Source organism: Peromyscus leucopus, chromosome 17, assembly GCF_004664715.2.
Source record: "Peromyscus leucopus breed LL Stock chromosome 17, UCI_PerLeu_2.1, whole genome shotgun sequence".
In the NCBI taxonomy this organism is placed as follows: Eukaryota; Metazoa; Chordata; class Mammalia; order Rodentia; family Cricetidae; genus Peromyscus; species Peromyscus leucopus.
The window spans coordinates 11,479,241-11,497,721 of record NC_051077.1 but is presented as its reverse complement, the minus strand read 5'-3'; the positions used below and the strand labels follow the sequence as shown (position 1 = coordinate 11,497,721).

At 41.9% G+C, this 18,481-nt stretch overlaps 1 protein-coding gene across 3 annotated transcripts in view; it reads right to left on the bottom strand.

Annotated features, from left to right (window-relative positions):
* Positions 1 to 18,481, bottom strand: part of Zmat4 (zinc finger matrin-type 4) — a 396,765-nt gene that overhangs the window by 124,786 nt on the left and 253,498 nt on the right. For all 3 annotated transcript variants that reach the window (XM_028887786.2, XM_028887784.2, XM_028887787.2), the window contains one exon: positions 5,029 to 5,256. In XM_028887786.2, the coding sequence (XP_028743619.1) occupies positions 5,029 to 5,256 (228 nt within the window). The remainder of the gene's footprint in view (positions 1 to 5,028; positions 5,257 to 18,481) is intronic.

The window sequence follows — 18,481 nt, the reverse complement described above, 5'->3', positions numbered from 1 at the left end:
TCACATCCCATTTTTGCAATGTGGAATCCTACTTGAGTTGCTTTCTCCCCTTGAAATCCATCCCCATTACAGCCAATCCAGACAGTAGCTACAATTACAGAGAGAGGTAGAATACAACAGCCCCTCACAGACCTGTACCTCTCAAGACCTCATTTCCATTAAGAGTGAATATGCTTTCTTTGCATTTCAATATTCATTCCAGTTCACATAGAGTCATAAACTCCATAGGAAAATTTACTTAGTAAAAGTATACCATACATTTTGTCAAGAACTCATTTCTGGAAAACTGAGTTAATTATGCTTATTATATAACTGAGGTCTAAACAAGGTTTAAAAATGTATTTAAGAATATCTAAGTCACTCAACCTCAACCTTCTAAACCAAGGAGTAAATTGTTCATGGTTCTAGTGCTGAGTCATGGAGAAGGATGCACCTGCAAGCAGGAGGTGCTGAGTCATGGAGATGGAGATGGGTGCACCTGCAAGCAGGAGGTGCTGAGTCACAGAGATAGAGATGGGTGCACCTGCAAGCAGGAGGTGCTGAGTCATGAAGAGTGGTACACCTGCAAGCAGATGGTGCTGAGTCACAGAGATGGAGATGGGTGCACCTGCAAGCAGGAGGTGCTGAGTCATGAAGAGTGGTACACCTGCAAGCAGGAGGTGCTGAGTCACAGAGATGGGTGCACCTGCATGCAGGAGGTGCTGAGTCACAGAGAGGGGTGCACCTGCAAGCAGGAGGTGCTGAGTCATGGAGATGGGAGCATCTGCTATCAGAGGTTTAGACCTATGACTCTAGTAACAACTCAGAAGAGAAAAGCCCATTCACAACTCTAGACCTCTGAGCCTCACTCTGTAAAAAGAAAGGGCATGTATAATTCAATGATATTTAATGTGTCTTACAGGGCTATTACTCTTTTGATTCTTGGAAGCATTATTAAATTTTCAAATGCACTTGAAAGCTGTGTCTGCAGACAGAATTACAGCAGAAGAATCTAGAGTCCTCTAAAACAACAAATAAACCTGGGCTTAGTCTCATTCTGAAGCTTTTAAAGGAATTATTAAAATGTATAAAATGAATATTCTATATGCAAGTAGTCATAGTTTCAGAATTTACGTTGCCACAATTTCTAAATAAGAAAGTGCTTTCTATAGATGTTTTATGCTAACACAAAGAAATTAAACCATAAAGAAAAACTCTAGGGTACATTCCAACCATTAAATTTCATAATTCCATACTCCGATAGATGTTTTTATAGTAGAATTCATGTTCAGGAAGAGAGACAAGTTTTCCTTGTTAAATCACAATTCAGATGTAGAGAAGCTAGCATTTGTTTTCTTGGAACAAATAACACCAGAGTTGATATTTGACTGTACACACTAATTAATATTTAGGCCAAGCCTACTTCTAATGCTTTGTTAGTCTGTAGGAAATTGTCAAATATTTTACCTGTTACTTGAGGCCACCAAAAGCCAGAACAATGTGGTTCTACAGTTTCCAGTGACGACAAACAATGAACCCAAACACAGCAGAATGTGCACACTATTTGTATTATTAAATTATATGAAAATAATAGGTATAAAATTATGTGTAAGTCACAGGGATTGAAGCCAATGTAGAAAAGTCTTTAAATATTATCAGCAAATACATTAAATGACATTAATATATATGTACTTTGTAATGGGTTAGACAACACCAAATACTCAACATGAATTCAACAAATGATGCACAAAACATTTGCCCTGGCTCTAAAGCATCATTGGCAGACCTTAAAGTCACAAGTGTAGAGAAGGTGTTCACAGATCCCATGACTCTATGCTTTGAATAATTTAATTCCCTTACACTGATCTGCACATAATTGAATCTCACTCAACAGTCCAGATAGCTTCCTACATACAGACTGAAAAGCTGATTTTGAAAGTCATCATCCAGAGTGCAAAGGAGTTTGAATAGTCACACTACCTTCAAGCTGGAGACCATGAAGTCCCTAAGTTCAGGATTTCTCCAATGCTAAACAATCAGTACAGTGTGCCAGACCATGAGGATCCCTGAAGACAACAGTTGTCCAGAAATAAATGCAAACACAAACAACAGATGTTCCTCTTTAACAAAAGACTTTATTTATTTTTATTTATATGTCCAAGTGTTCTGCCAGTACTATTGTGCACAATACTTTCAGAGGCTGGAAGAGGGCATTGGAACCCTTGGAACTGGAGTTCCAGAGGTTATGAGCTACCCTGTCAATGCTGGAACCAAACCCAGGTCCTCTGCAAGATCACTGAGTGCTCTTAAACGGCAAAGCCATCTCTTCAGCTCCATAAACAACAGATTTTCAATAATTCAAGGCAATTCAGGAATGGAAATGAAATATTCAACAAAATTTTTGTAATTGCTGTGAAAGGAATGGAAACAACATGAATTTCAACACCCTACCTCAAACTAAACAAAAAGTTAATTTGAGATCCATCATAATATGAAACATGATAGCTAAAACTATGAAGCTTGTAGACGTCCAGAGTATCTTGGTCACAGGTATAAACAATGATTGTGGAGGAGTGTGTGCATGTTCATGTTCATGTGTGGGGTGCATGTGAGAGTCAGAGGACTGGGGCTGATCAGGAACATCCACAGAAATGTCTCATCTCATGATATAAAAAAAGTCACATATGATCACAGGAGTACAAATTATATCAGTACTTGGCATTGTCAAAACTCATAAAAGTGTAAGAGTATTCATTTAAGTGTATATAAAATATACATCATTTTTTATATTGGAAATATTGTAAAGAATGTCTTATGAAAATTATTCAATCAGGAACATTGTAGAAATGAGGCATGCATAACTGTGGGCCAGGTTTTGGGGTTTGCTTTTTGTTTTGTTTGGCCTTTTCTTGTTATTCGTTCAGCAATTATTGAGTAACTGTTACATGTCTTTCACTATTCTAGATGCTCTGAATTGTCATATCAACAAGAAAAACTAACAAAAGAATCAGATTTCAAGCTGCTAACAATCTGTGTGGAGAATAGGGAGAAATAGTTAAAAGAAAAAGGGAATACCATGGTAAGCAATAACTAATATATAGTATTGAAAACCATGAGCGTGCTGTGAGAGAGGAAAAGGCTAGCCCAAAGCAACACTGCCATCATCCTCCATCTTCCTGGTGCTATTTTTTTTAAGTTATGATATGCCTGTTCTTAGAAAGCACTTTTGCCTTATTAGTTTATCATGCTTTAGGGTTATGTCAGGAAATAGTATGTACACGTGAATCTTTTAAAACATGCCGATTTCCCAAGGTTGCTTTATTCCTCAACAGTCTGTAGTATCGAACATTTGCATAAATATATATCAAAGCATCAGCTGGTGTGAGTGAAAAGGTGGATCCAAGGAAAGTGTTCCTTGTGCTACTAAGTCACAACTAAGTAGAGGTACCAAGACAAAGAGCATCCTTTTGTCTTCATATCAAAGACAAGCCACTCTAGTGTGAGAGAATCTGACGCCCAAGCCATTAAGATGTGCTTGCACATAAAAGATGCAGTGCAGATAATTCAAACTAGACAAGAAGAATGTGCTGGAAGAATAATTCTTCTTCATGTCATAGTATCTGGCACAGACAATAAATAAATTCTCATTTTTCTCTTCCAGTGCCCTGCCATGAAGGAAGCCACAGAGCTGACTTGTTTTCTGCCATTAATAGCAACTTTGTGAGGTGGCCCTTGGCTATAGAAAGACTTGTCCTCTGCATACAAGATAAAGACTTTTTACCACCAGAAATCCCCCCAACAAAGAACAGCCATGCCAGTGACTCAAGACCTTCTACAGTGCGAAGTTAGCTGATGTGCTAAAATAGTAAGGATGCTGTGATGTTCTGAAACTAAAAAACCACACAAGAAATTGAGCAAAGCACTTGGACATTTGTTCTTAGACACTGTTCAAACATTAAGGAAGAAACAGCTTCGCAGTTGCATCCTGGGCCCTGAAACTCAGACCCATGCTGTCAGCTAGGAATCTTCCAAAACCATGCATTAGAAACCTGTTTCCAGCTTATGTGTCCTGCCTCTTGGCAAGTGCATGATTTTGCTCACATAGCCTTCTTGACTGCTCACACATCTAGCTCCAACTCAAATTTTTTTCCTTGGCAAAGTCTTTCTCACTAAGCAAAGTCTTTCTCAATGAACTTCTCACCGCATGACCATTGATCGCACTTTCATGATTAAGAATCACCTAAGGTTATTAACTGTCAGAAGCATCCCTCTTCAGGGTCCAACACCAGACTGGAGGATTGAAAGCATAAGTTCTTCTTGCAGAACCCAGTAGAAACCCAGGTGGCCTTCTCAAAACTGTTTTGTAAATTTTTGCATTCTAGAACTTACAAGTGTTATTATCAATGGTCTCCTGGTCAGTTCATAAAACCACATCTAAGATATAATATACCAGGCTGAGGACATAGGATCAACAGGACCGCTCAGGGCATCATTTTCTGAGGGAAGAGTAACATAATATGTAGCTTGAAATTTTGTTCTGTTTCTACACTCCCAATATCAATCTGATAACAAAATGTTTATGTGATCAAAAATGCTTAAATGATTACTGAGGATAAATTACCTCACTGAGTCCCATAAATTGGTCACGGCCACTACTATACCCACTGCAGCACACATCACTACTCTATACTCTCCAAGCCTCCGCTACAGCCTCAGTGAAAACTCACAGGAACTCCAGCAGCCTAGAGAGGCATAGTGGCAGGAGGTAAGCTGCGGCTGCCGTGAGCCACAGGGCACATCATTGCTTCATTTGGCAGAATGTATAGCACACACGCTTACATAAGACAGCATTATTGACCTTCAGCTTCTCTTACACTACTCATCCTCAAAAGCATTCACTAGAGAAGGGGCTTAACAGTAAGCAGAAAGAAAAGAAAATGGCTCATAGATCAGCAGCTTTGCTCTGCAAGGCCATCAATAAAATTATGGAAATAAGTACCGTGAAACAAAGATGGTCTTAAAAGTCAAGCTAAAGCTAGCTACTCTTACCTCTCAGTTCCCCCAGATCCAGCGACGTTCCAAGCTGCTCTAGCAAGGCAACCCGTGCTGCGTTCTTTTTGTGTTTCTTGCCTTCATAATGCTGCTGGGCCATCAGAGGATTATTAAACCAGGCTGCACAGAGGCCACAGTATCTGTCTGAGTCTCTCCTTTGATAGGGAGATGCGACCACAGGAGCCGTGTCCACCCGAGGGGCCTTAAGTGAACTCAGGGGTGTTGCTGTGGGAGAAAGCAACAGTATGTCAGTGCATGCCTGGGCACCCTTCCTGTAAGTATTGACGAATACTGTCATATCCATGTATCATGATGCCATATCATGAGCATCCCACGCTCATGATAATGGCGGCTTTGTCAAGACTAGGAAATTACCTTTGCCACCCATCATTTTGAGTAGGGTACAAACAAGAGTCTCTACAGCACTGAGATCAGAGTTTGGATGGTTTTTTTTTAAAGCTAAAGAGATGGTCTTTGGTGGGAAAAACAGTTTTAAGTTAAAGTCTTGAAGGAATGTTCTGCCAGTCACCTTGACGTACAATCAAGACTGAAAGGCTTAGAGTGATTCAACTGGTGCTAACATTGAAACACAATAAACAGAGGCACTGGCTAGCTGACTTGCATGGTACTAACTAAGGAAACCACGCTACAAGTGTCAGATTTTTATTGGAATGGGCTATTTCAGACCACATCTGCTAACACTGATGTTGAAAGCACAATTTCTCTCCCAGAAGACCAGACAAGACGCTCTCCTGAGCAGAGGTTGCTTCTCTGAGCTGAAAGGGCACACATCACTATTTTGAGATTGTACTCCCAGCTACTAATTTAACACATCCTATTGTGAATTTAGTTATTTCTGGCCCAGGGAAAGAATAGAATTGAACTTGAAGGAGTTTACTAATGGAAAGTAAAAATAACTTCTGTACGCTTTCAACATACAAATTGCTTCTCTCCTAACAATGAGTGCGCCTGGAGTTACTGCCCTGTTTCTCAGATGATTGACTTCAAAGACAGCGAGGGGAGTGCTGTAAAGGTGAGGGATGTAGTTATAATGCACGGCACAGAACCAAATACTTAAGCTCCAAGGCCAGAGCTCCTTCTCAGACCCCCAAGAACCCCTTTCATGCTTAGTAAACCAGGAGGCCACCTCTTTGTTTTTATACTAGATTGCACTGCATTGTAGAAAAAAAAAGATTTCAATCCAAATATTTTGGAGGAAGAAACTGGTATTCAGTCTCATTGGCTTATTAGCCATAAGCAATTTAACAGCTTCTTCCACGTGTCCCTAATCTCCATGAGAAGGATTTGTAGTTGACAAAATTGTGACAATCAGGGTATTCTTCCAAGGAAAAGCAACAGCTTGGGACATCAAAGACAAATTAAGGAACCAATTAATCAACTCCTCAAGCTTCCAAGTTTTTATGGGGGACCTTTAATGTTTGAGTTAAGTGACTGATGAGCAACAACATACTTGCTATATGACATTTCCATCCATGCAGTACAGCATCGTGACAGTGTCTCAGGCAGACTTCCTTTTTATTCTGAGTGCTCATCATAGTTGTAGCTAAGATTAAACTAAATGGGTCGACGTGTGGAGGAACTCTGATACATTTAATGTTTTTTAAAAGCCTCCCTGCTGAATTTGGTCAGCTGGAACCATACAGAAATGAAGCTCAAATGTGGGCCATATGTCTCGGTTGCCATCTGGTATCATTCCATCATGACTTAGCAACACTAATGAAAGCCACAAATATGCAGTCGACCTGTCTATGAAAAGATATCTGTCTCCTATCGCAAGGAAATTGCACCTTGCTTCCAAAGTTTCCTGCATCCTTATCGGTTTCTGAAGATACACAGATACACGGCAATGGGAAACACATCAAACATCTGCAGTCAGAATGAACGCTGACTCCTGAAGCACGATTGTTTTTCTTTGAACTCTAGAAGGGATTTCACAGTCATTCTTGTGACTTGATACCTGCTAGTCCACATCTGGACAGGAACGGCACATGAGAAAGAATCTATCAAATAGATAGCCCCTCTGGCACACAGGAAAGCCATTGCTCTTCTCTTTGTGTTATAGCTTGTACTCCTCCAAGTTCCAAAAGTTTAACTTTCTCTTTGGTCTCGTTTTCCATCCCTCTCCCCATCTCCAGCCAGTTTCCATTCCTGTAAGGCCTATGGAGGCAAGTAAAGGGCACAGCATGGAAACAGCCTTGAATCAAAGTCCTATCCCCGTCAGGGCTTCAGCACCACTGGGCTGTGTGACTCCTGATTCCTGACATCTCTGGTTTCCACAAAGCTACCCGCCAGGGTGTAAGCGGCACATTTGTGCTTACAGGCTCTCCAGGTGGGAATGGGGCAGGCTGAAGAATTACTTCCGTTTTTACAGCTTTGACCCAATGCCAAATATAGAAGTTATATAGGAGGAGCGCAGTCTCTCAGTTTTAATAAAATGTGTGTGTGCATGGATCGTACCACAGTGCTTGGCCAAAGTGTGCTTTCCTAACCAAATGAATACAAAGAGGAATATGGATTATCTTTCATTGAAAAAAAAACTCTTTAGTTAATATGTAATTATATTTTAATTTCACACTTTTTGTATTCTTTCTAATTGTAAGAAAATATACAATACAGAATTTCACCTACCCTTTTAAAATTTAAATCCGGAAACATTAGCTACTTAAAACCAGTGGATTTTTTATTTAAGCATTAGATTCATCTAAATCTTAATATCTCTATGCCCATATTGAACCTCCAATCAAACACTTCAGAATAGCTGGGGATATGAACCAAGTCCAAGGATATTCTCATACACACCCCCATTCTAACACTGGTTCATGTTCCCAATGTTCATTCAGTGTTGAGAACCATAGCCCTAAGTACTGCCATATTATCCTTAAAAATTACCATAAAATAGCAGGAGGTGGTGGTGGTGGCGGCGGCGGCGGCGGCGGCGGCGGCGGCGGCGGCGGCGCATGCCTTTAATCCCAGCACTCAGGTGGCAGAGGCCGGTGGATCTCTGAGTTTGAGGCCAGCCTGGGCTACAGAGTGAGTTCCAGGACAGCCAGAGCTACACAGAAAAGCCCGTCTTGAACAAACAACCCCTCCCCAAACTACCATCAATCGTTTTGGATCACCGTGAAAAAGACAGCCTCATAACATATGCACCATCAGCAAAGAAAAAAACTGTCATATCTATGTTTCCATTTTATGAATGGAAACTCAGAAAATAGTAGCTAATATTATACATTAATATTGCTAAAGTTAAATAGCAATTTTGATTGCTTTCCCAAGGAGACACTTTGATAGTGGGAAGTTGTGATCAGCCGCCGTCAAGTGACTCTGACCAGTCGGCGTGTGGCACCTGGCTGTATTCTTCCTATTGCTACACTGACCTACGGGATGCTCCTCAATTCATCTACTCAATGAGGCCCTGACAACCTAAGAGTGAGCTCCCGTTCCTTCCTCTAAACTTACAAGCGTTCCTTCATCATGCCATTCACTCGGCATTTCTTAAAACCACTTTTAATCTTGGTAATCATATAAATGTGTGTTTGTGGATGTGTGGAAGGGAAATGAGATGATAAACTTTTACAGATACATTTGTGTTCGTTGTCTTATCTAGTTTATACCAATAATTCAAAAATTAGAAAAAAAAATATAAAAACTCTAGTTTCATTTATTACAAGAACTTGGCCTGAAGTCATGCGATGGTATTTATAGGCTATATACCATTTAGTGTGAAGCATACTGGATGGGATTATTAATCAATTGTTTTCCCAGGTTAATATATGCATGCCATGTGGTGCATGTATCAGTATATGTTTGTTGTTTTTTTTTTTTTTTTTTTTTTTTTTTTTTTTGTTTTTTTTTTTTTTGGGTTTTTTTTTTTTTTTTTTTTGTTTTTTTTTTTTTTTGGTTTTTCGAGACAAGGTTTCACTGTGTAGCTTTGCGCCTTTCCCAGAACTCGCTTTGTTGACCAGGCTGGCCTCGAACTCACAGAGATCCGCCTGGCTCTGCCTCCTAAGTGTTGGGATTAAAGGCATGCCCCACCACTACCCAGCATTGGTTAGTTTTTATTGACAACTTGATACAAATTAGAGTCACTTAGAGAGGGAACCTGAGTTGAGGAATTGCCTCCATCAGTTTGGCCTGTGGGCATGTCCGTGGGAAATTTCCTTCATTGTTAATTGATGTTGGAGGGCCCAGTCCACAGAGGGCAATGCCACCTCTAGGCAGGTGGGCCAGTGTTGTGTAACAAAGGTAGCTCAGCAAGCTATGGAGAGGAAGTCAGTATGCATTGTTCTCCTTGGTTTCTACTTCAGGCTCCTACCTTGGATTTCCTCAATGAAGAACAGTCATCTGTAAGCTGAAATATACCCTTTCTTCCCCAGGTTGCTTTCATCACCACAATAGGCAGTAAACTGGGGCAGTCCATGTTCAAAATCCTGAATTTTCTCAGTTTCAAAACACATGCAGCCTCAATGTTTTGACCAGAAGGTCATGGATTTGCAGCCAGTGAAAAGTAACCCACGGAGACCCCAGTTTCTCTAAGAATTTCAACAACTGGGACACAGCATCCCTCAAAACTTGACTTAGAAGAGTCACGGCCCTACGCACATTTCATATCCCTTCTGCATACCTTAAACAAAGTTTGCCAGGGAACAGCATCTCAACGGAAAGTTTTTAGATGAGCTGTCTTGAATAACCTGGAATAATGTGCACCTTTGACCCCTGTCTGTGTTTTCTGACAAACCACGAGCTGATTCGAGGACAAAAAATGTTTTCAGTATCTGCACTGCTGACAAAATAATGCTTTACTCTGCAGCAAGATATTGCTTGCAACCCACCTCTGCATGAGTGGTAAGCAGCTAACAGAGTGCAATCCATGTCTTTCATTGAATGATTGAGGCAACTCATTAATCAATGAGTAAATAAATGGTCATCATTATAAGCAAGTACATTTAGATGGAAGCAAAAACTTTCCTTTTGCTTCTAAATTGTGTCATGAAGGGCTTGAGGAACTCGGTGTCATGACAGTCAGTGTCAATATAAGCAAGGGTGTGTGTGACAAGCTGTTGGGGGGAGGGCTTGACGGCTAAGCAGCTTGCCAAAGTATGGATGCACACCCCAGGTTTCCTTTTTCTTTCAAACTAAATCAGGTAAGTGGAAATCCACTATTCTCCAATTTCCATCCATTTTTGTGGAGTGGCCTATGTATATTTCAGAGACTGCAAATTGTGCACACCGTTCTAAAAAACTTTACTTTCAAGCAGGAAGTTGTGTCTATTTTGGCGTCTGAACTCTCCCTCTCTCTGGTTTCTGTTATGGTACTGTGATCTTCACTTATGATGATACACTTGATTGGATTAAGGAATGACTCAGACATTAGGGTAAGTTTTGTCTGCAATGGCGTCTCCAGAGGCTATTAGATTCCGAGGGCTCTGAAGTAGTGAATGGATTCATCTCTTGGTAGGTTTATCTGACAGCATCTTGAGGAGGTCAAGAAGAGGAGGAGATGGGCCTAGTTGGAGGAGGTTGGTGGTCTTTTGGGTGCTACATGTCAGCATGGTCCCTTGTTGTATTTCCTCTCCTGCCTCTTGTCTGCCAGGAAGCAGTCTTAAGTACACCCCTCCCCTACTTACCATGATGCCCTTTCTATCCTGGCATGGGGGACAAGCAACCATAGACTAGACCCTTTGAAACTGTGAGTTGAATAATTCCTCTTCTTAAGTCAGGCATTTTAGTCAAAAAGTCACTGAGAAGGTAGCAATTATCATAAAATGGCTGATAGTTGGAGGTTTCCCAGATATGAACTTTCAGGGCCGAAACAGGAAAACCAGGTCGGTCTACTCCTACTTCTGAGGAAAAAGCTGGCTTAATGTCACACTAGGAAAAAAATTCTATGAGAAGTTTGGGATGGGTGTTTCTCTCTCTCTCTCTCCCTCCCTCCCTCCCTCTCTCTCTCTCTCTCTCTGTGTGTGTGTGTGTGTCACTCTTGCTCTCTCTCTGAATCCCAATCATTGACACTGCCCCCCATTCTCCGCTTCTCAGTCTCACTTGTTCTCAATGCTTTCTAAATGCTGAGGTAACGAAGTACAGCCTGCTCTGACAAGGATCTCATCCCATGAAGACACAGCCGGGGACCTGCTTCACTTAAAGTATGTGGTGGTCCCACCATGGCATTCTTCTTCATGATGCTAATCCTTCCCACTTGTGTGTTAAACAGTTTTCTACTTCTTAGTTTAACTGCCTCAAATTCTTGATTAGCCATTGGTGCACTTTGGAGTTCAGGGGATGAACCATTTAGCGTAGAGCACCCTAGTAAGAAGTAGCCCAGGAGACAGCAAAGACCAGATCTGTTCTGTGACCAGCACAACTGTGCCATCTAGTTTCCAGTGGTGCCTGGGGACCAAGAGGCCAAATGAGCCAACGCATCAAGTCCAAAAGCACTTCCCAGGCATCAGCATCTGTTCTCAGTGGACATTATTTGAGATTGTACATTTTTCCCTTAAAAGAAATTGATTTCCAATGCTGATGATGGATCATCTTTCGTCTTTCTTATCTTAATTCAGATTCATGACTGCAGTAGCTCTTCAGCAATTGTCACACACGCCCAAATACTGTAGCTGGTACATCTGACTGGATCATTAAGTGCTGACTGAAGACCAATCTCTCAGTGCAAATCTGAAGCTCCATTGCCAAGCTATCCTGATCCTTCCTGCAGGTACCTGACTCCCTGCCCCATGGGAGGGGCTGTTTGTACTCAGATTCCCTTGCACACCACCTGGGGTATGTTTGATGTACAGATGAGGGAGGAAGGGAGGGAGGGAGGGAGGGAGGGAGGGAGAGAGGAAGGGAGGGAAGAAGAATGGACTTTTTGGTCACATTTACTTGGGGTATGTTTTATGTTTTAATAAATATCTTCTGGAAGCTAAATTTGAAAGCTTTGAGAATTTCAACAAAACAACCTTACAGAGCTAACAAAGAAGGTGATCCATATTTTGAAATATATTGCAATAGGAAAAAAACAAAATGACCACGTTTTAAGAATGTATTATGTGACCTAGAGAAATTCCCAGGATAGAACATAAACTAAAGGATCGGGTTTCTAGTCTGCATAGGGTATAAAACCAAATCACTCAGGAAATGATATGTCCACATACACATATAACATCCACCTATGTACAAATACTGTAAGGGTACAAATCAAAATATCTTAGCAATGCTTGTTTCTACTGTGTGTGGATTATGAATTTTTTAATATTCATGTATATATACTCATCATTGCAGAAGCAAGCATTTTTATTTTATAAATTATTTGTAGGCTACATTTCATACTACCATGCTTTGGTATAGCCTGGAAAACATGACTCTGGAGACTTGTGGCACCACAACCAGGTCTTAAATCTCTGAAGATTTCATTTGCAATGACTTATTTATTAATTTGTTGTTGATTTTCCTGGAAATTAGGTGGAAGAAAGGCAGTGTGGCCAGAATATAATGCAAGAGTACCTATGTCTTCTCCTTTCCCAGAAGACTCGGGAGAAAAACAGTTTTCACAGTATTTTAAAAGACCAAAAGGGGTTCTAATTATTTAGATAAAGTACCCCTCCTGTTCTCATAGAAGAGACCCTGAAACAAATTCTGCTCCCTATGCCATGAGAGAAAAAAATAACATGCCACACTATAAATTAAACACTATAGTATTTGATGTTTCAAGCTGTATACCGTTGTGTATTTCCCAAGAATAAACAAAGAGGATGATGGTTTCACGGAACTGTCACTCTAATTCAGTTGTGTTTCAACATTCTTAGCATAATCAGTCTGCTAACATGGCTCGCTTCCTCACCCATCCTCCTGAATATGCTATCAGTCTTCATTAAGACAATAGTCATAGATCACTGGCTTTCATTAATACAGAATAATTCCCCCCAGTTTCAATCCCTGATTGGGCTCTAAATATCTTAAGTGCATCTATTTTCTGCAGGATCTTCGTGTATAGAAAATAGGCTATCATATAGAACTTTGGAGGGGATGAAAAGCCTTTTATTACTCTCTCGTACCAACAAGAGTTTAGAATGTAAGTTCCACAGGACAAGGGGTTATTATCTGCTTGCTCAGTGATCCGTCTCAGGTGCCAGGAACTGGACCTGAACATGGCATGCTCTTGTTAAGGGACGAAAGCAATTCGATCTCTACAACTTCATTTGCATCCGAGAAAGAATGAAGACTTGCTTAGGGCATCCCCTGACTTGGTATAATGGCTGCCACTGAATCACTGAACATGGCTCTCTGCAGATTGCTCGGGAAAATGTGTTTCTCTCAGACAAGGCATCGTGACAGGCGGTCTGCAGACTCTGCACAGGGAAGAGGCTCCGATCCCCAGGAGTGGCAAAAGCTTTGGTTGTGCTCACAGTTCCCAATCCCTTGGTGGAGCTGGTCTGAGATAATGCATGGAACTCATACAAGATCTGTAAGGGGTTTTAAAATCTGAAGACCGTAAAGTCTTTTGGATCCCACAGGAATCACTTGCTCAAGGTAACCTACACTTTACCTTTACACCATTAGATACCATGTCCCTTTTAGTCATTCCCTGTTTCTGGGAAGCTGGACTTGTGGATGTTATCCAGAACTAATCTAACTGACCAATGAGGAGGTATCCATGTTTGCTATCAAACTTTGTGATGCTATATACAGTGTCCAGCAGACAAAGATCTTTATTGGTCAGAAAGGTTATTTAAAAATAAAGTGCAAAGATTTTCTCACATTTGATTTGTATTACATTTTCAAATGTCCAAGTTATTTAAATAGACTTATTAAATTGTTCAGATCTAACTATTTGGTAAATGTATCTGAGAGGTATCTCTTTCGACTGGAGGGCATAGAAGAAAAATTACAAAGATGCCTACTGCAGCACATTTTTAGATACATTAAGAATTCTTGGGCGGTGGTGGCACACGTCTTTAATCCCAGCACTTGGGAGGCAGAGTCAGGTGGATCTCCGTGAGTTCAAGGCCAGCCTGGTCTACCGAGTGAGATCCAGGACATGCACCAAAGCTACAGAGAGAAACCCTGTCTTGAAAAACCAAAAAGAAAAAGAAAAAAAAAAAAGAATTCTAACATGGTGCCTCTATGGCAGTGGACTCCAGTTCTCTCAATGTTCAATGTCTCACTACTGCTATAGCTCTTAGCACATTTAGAATACACACACACACACACACACACACACACACACACACACACACACATTCAATTGAGATTGTTTACCATCCCCTTTAAAGGACGCACTTAAAGATGTAAGTTGACACCTCTGAATGGCCAGCACCATTACTCTTACACTTTGGGGCCATTCTTGACTAAACTTAGGGTCATTTGAACATCAGCACCATGATTCCATGGTAGTCTACATGACGTCCATGGTGGCTACTCAGTAGCGGACATGGATGTAGCCTAGGCAGTTTTGATACCCTGCACCCAAAGGTGATTGACAACCTGAGCATGATGGAGCAGGACAAGAGCTTTCATGACTCTACTCAGAATGGCACACAATTTAAAATTCATGAATTGTCTAAGTCTGGAATTCTTCTTGAATATTTTTCGATCCATAAAAAAAAAGTGCAATCATATTCAAGGTTGAACTATTGCTTATTGCTTGGGTCGGAATCAACTAACCACCTGTTAAGCAGATACCTGTAGACAGGGTGACAGCTCCTAGCTTTAGACCCCTTCCTTGGCATGGGGAAGAGGCAACACTCAAGACAACTCTTGCTGCCAGGAACTGCTTGCTTCACCACCTCCCAACATCTGCTCCCAGAAAGTGTCCCGAGCCAGACACGTTACCTCGATCACAGAAGCTGAAGTCAGAGCAGCAGGAGGCCTGAGCAGCTGACACCCGGCAAGGCACTGGCACCAGCTGGGGCTCTTCTTCTGTCAACACCCCCACACGACCCAACCCTCACCCTACACTCAGGAGTAGGGAATAATTTACTTATCCTACAGCATCAGCTATTCAAGTGGAGAAGCTGCTTCCTGGATCATTTCTTATAGCCCATGAATATTTATAGAGGAATCAGAGATGAGAATAGTGATCAGGGCTAGAAGCGTGGCCAAGATGTAGCACCACAATCAATCTGGAGAAAGAGAGAAGCAGCCTTGCAGCCCAGGGCCGGGAAAAGCAGAACATTTGGAAGTCCTGATGGGAAGGGAGCCTGGACTTGTTCTTCGAGCAGAACTCCCACAGCCACACCTGCTTTTCTCCACCCACGCCACCTCCCTCCACAGAAGGGGGTTCCTGGCTTCTCTGCTTAACTACAATATTGAGGTTCCTCCTGCACATTCTCTGAAGTTAGCATTGACCTCAATAGTCTATGGTTTTGAAGCTATGAAAATTGACTCTACTTTGTATAGTGTTTGCATCTGTTCGCAGATAATCAGAGGGTGAGGCGTTCCTTCACTGCTACTTAGATAGAAACAAACGTGAGAGTTGACACTCTCCTGACTCAGCTCTGTAAAACTTCAAAGCAACTCTGGAACGTCATGTGATCACACGCAGATGCAGATGAGCTGCTGCACTCCAAGACAAGTCAGGTCTCTCCCAACATTTACACCTAGAGCAGCTGGAGTGTTCGATGCTAAGACCCCCTGGTCTCTAAGAATGTGAAGCCCCACGTTTCCGTCACTGCTGTTCAAATTGAGCAGAAAGGTTGGTGAACCGAGCAGGAGTGCCAATAAGGAAGGAGTTTTTAGGCTCGGCAAGTCTCTCCAGATAAATGTTGGAAAAAATCATTCAGTTAGTTCATTCCCCCAGAGGACCTACACAAAGCATACATTATCAAGCGCATTCACCCATTGTCATTAATTTCACGACAGCTTCATCAACGCACATCATTACTGCTACATCATAGAAATGACAGAGGCTGCAAACATGAGAACAAGAATAATTTCTTTTGATGAGGCTATGTGTGCCAAGGACAGCCAGTGAGAGAACAGCTAGTTCAAATCTGCTCCCCAGGGTGTGCCCCCACCAAGATTACACATCTTCTGTCAGTGGGTTAATCTCAGGTTGTTGATTCCCCGACCAACGGATGGAAGTCTGCATTCTGTAAAAAGTCTCATACACAAAATAAACTTGGGAAATCGGCATTAAGGACTCAGTGGCTCTCAGTCTTGGCTGGGCGCTCGAATCAGCTGAGGGAGGTCCAGCTATCATTGTTCTCTGGCCTCACTACACTAACTGGCTCATAATGCCCTTGGGTGAGAGTAGCTAACAGAAGACTTAAGAGCTTTGCAGGTGCCTCTCAGGTGGCACCAGTCACAATGGGGGGCAGTCTATGGCATGGGCTCACTTTCACAGCAACCTTCCCAAGCAGGTCCCATTAGCTATTTGCATCACAGCCGGCACTGTGTTCTGCACCAGGTAGGTAGCACACCTCATGAACTTCGATGCCAGAATGGACATATTTTGACCCAGTTTCCCAGAACTATTTTCACTAATTGTCTATATGATGTCTAAGAAGAAAATCATGAAGTCAACAAATAAAAAACCATGTAAATTTTGAAATTCAAATCACACTCCATTCAAATGCACAGCTCTAGGTAAGGTGATTTGTATATGGGTTTTCGTTCCATTGAGGCTCTCCTCGTGTGGCTCCTGCATCTGTGTGAAGATGTGTCTGAAGCCAGACTGGAACCCAAACCTCCTCACTGTTCATGTTCTTTCCTTCCTTTCACATTGCTGTCTATCCTGAAACGGGCTGAGCTAGCCAAGGTCAGGCCAGCGTCAAGATGAGTGTCCATGTAGCTGGCCATAGTTCTGTCGTCGAACTAGAGACCCAAGACTCTTCCAAAGCCGAACAAGATGCCTGATAGAATAATAGGGAGGGTATGTAAGAGGCAGAGAGATGGTTTACAAAGGCAAGCTTCACGGGCTGAAGATTTAAAGCTACTTAAACCGGAAGAAGAGAGGCTGAAGTACGACTTAATAATACTTGAGGCACACTGGAGATGAGGAAATTTGGCCTGTTGGTTATCTGTTTTCCAAAGCAGCTAGAAAGAGGGGAGCAGAGTGAGCCAGGAAGAGCAGGCCTTTAGAAGAGAGGTACTCAATGACCCTGGATGCTAAGGCATGTTGACTGCAGTTGGTAACTGAAGGAGGGGCAACAAGACTTCAGCACCATTATTTCCAGCAGAACAGGGGAAGGCTGTCAAAACAAACAGGCTGTGGGACTCAAATGAAAGGGAATCTCTCTGGAAACAAGCGGATAAGATGGGATCTTGTGAACTTGTTCCATCTCTGGATGTGGTATAAACACTTTGAAAAGCAAGATTTTTAAATACTGAACACCAGGATTGATGAAATGTGTGAATTAACTTCCCCCTTTATGTTAAAAAAAAGTATACAGTAAAAAGCTTTTACACCCAGAGTTAGCTCCCCACCCCCACCCCCTGCCCCAATACTCTGTATGTATTAGATTTACTAACTGAACGTGGGAGGTTCAGGCATTCAGATCTCAGCTACTGTACTGGCTGAAAGCAAAATGATGAGGCTAATGATTAGCAGTTCATAGTAATCAAGGTAGAATCGTGGGAAGATAAATGGGTTTCAGCTTGTGTCCACTTCTCAGGCAAGTATCTCAACAGGTAGCAATCTGGTGGCAATCAATCCTACAGATGACTGGGGACTGCCAGCCTCAGTATCCCCCCTAACTTCTCACTCTTGAGGCCTTTGCTCAAAATTTCTGGATCCTGCCTGTAGTCACCCTACCTAACCACAAGAATCTGTTGTTAGGGAGGCCTGCAGAGGGACTGAAAGACTTACTAGGGTACCCTTAATCTCCCCTTTGTGACTCATAATACAACAAAATGCTCTTGAAAATCTTGGGTAAATTTAAAGCCGTGAATTCCCAGGCCCTCCATGGACAAGTGGAAATCACTTAGCAGGAAATCCACCAGAGAAGCAGTTTCTTTAAAGCCTATCTGAGTTAAAAAGGAAAAAGTAAATAAAGAAATTGTATACTTCAGTTTTCTTGAGCCAACTTGCTGTCGACTCACTTGATAAAAATGAACATGTTTTCTACTGTATTCTAAACACAAAGCTAAAACCAGAGGTCTGGCTTTCCTACCCTAGGACCATTGTATTTATGATGAGTAGTATGAGAAGGGAAGGGATCTGAATGTGAAAGTAGAGTATGCTCACTGTCTCTGTCAGGAAACAAATGGGCTTTATAGGGACAAGAGAGGAAAGGCAGGGTCCTAAGTATCAATAGAGCTCTGAGCAGCCCAAGAACGGTTCAGAGCAGGTATGAGGGGCTCTTCAGAAATACCTATGGGGAAGCCTTGGTCTTGTCATCCAGAGCTCGGAATGGGGAAGTTGACACCCTCAATGCAAGTCTCTTGCATCCTCAGTGCAAGGCCTGCTGAGGAAGATAGTTGAGAGAGACCCACT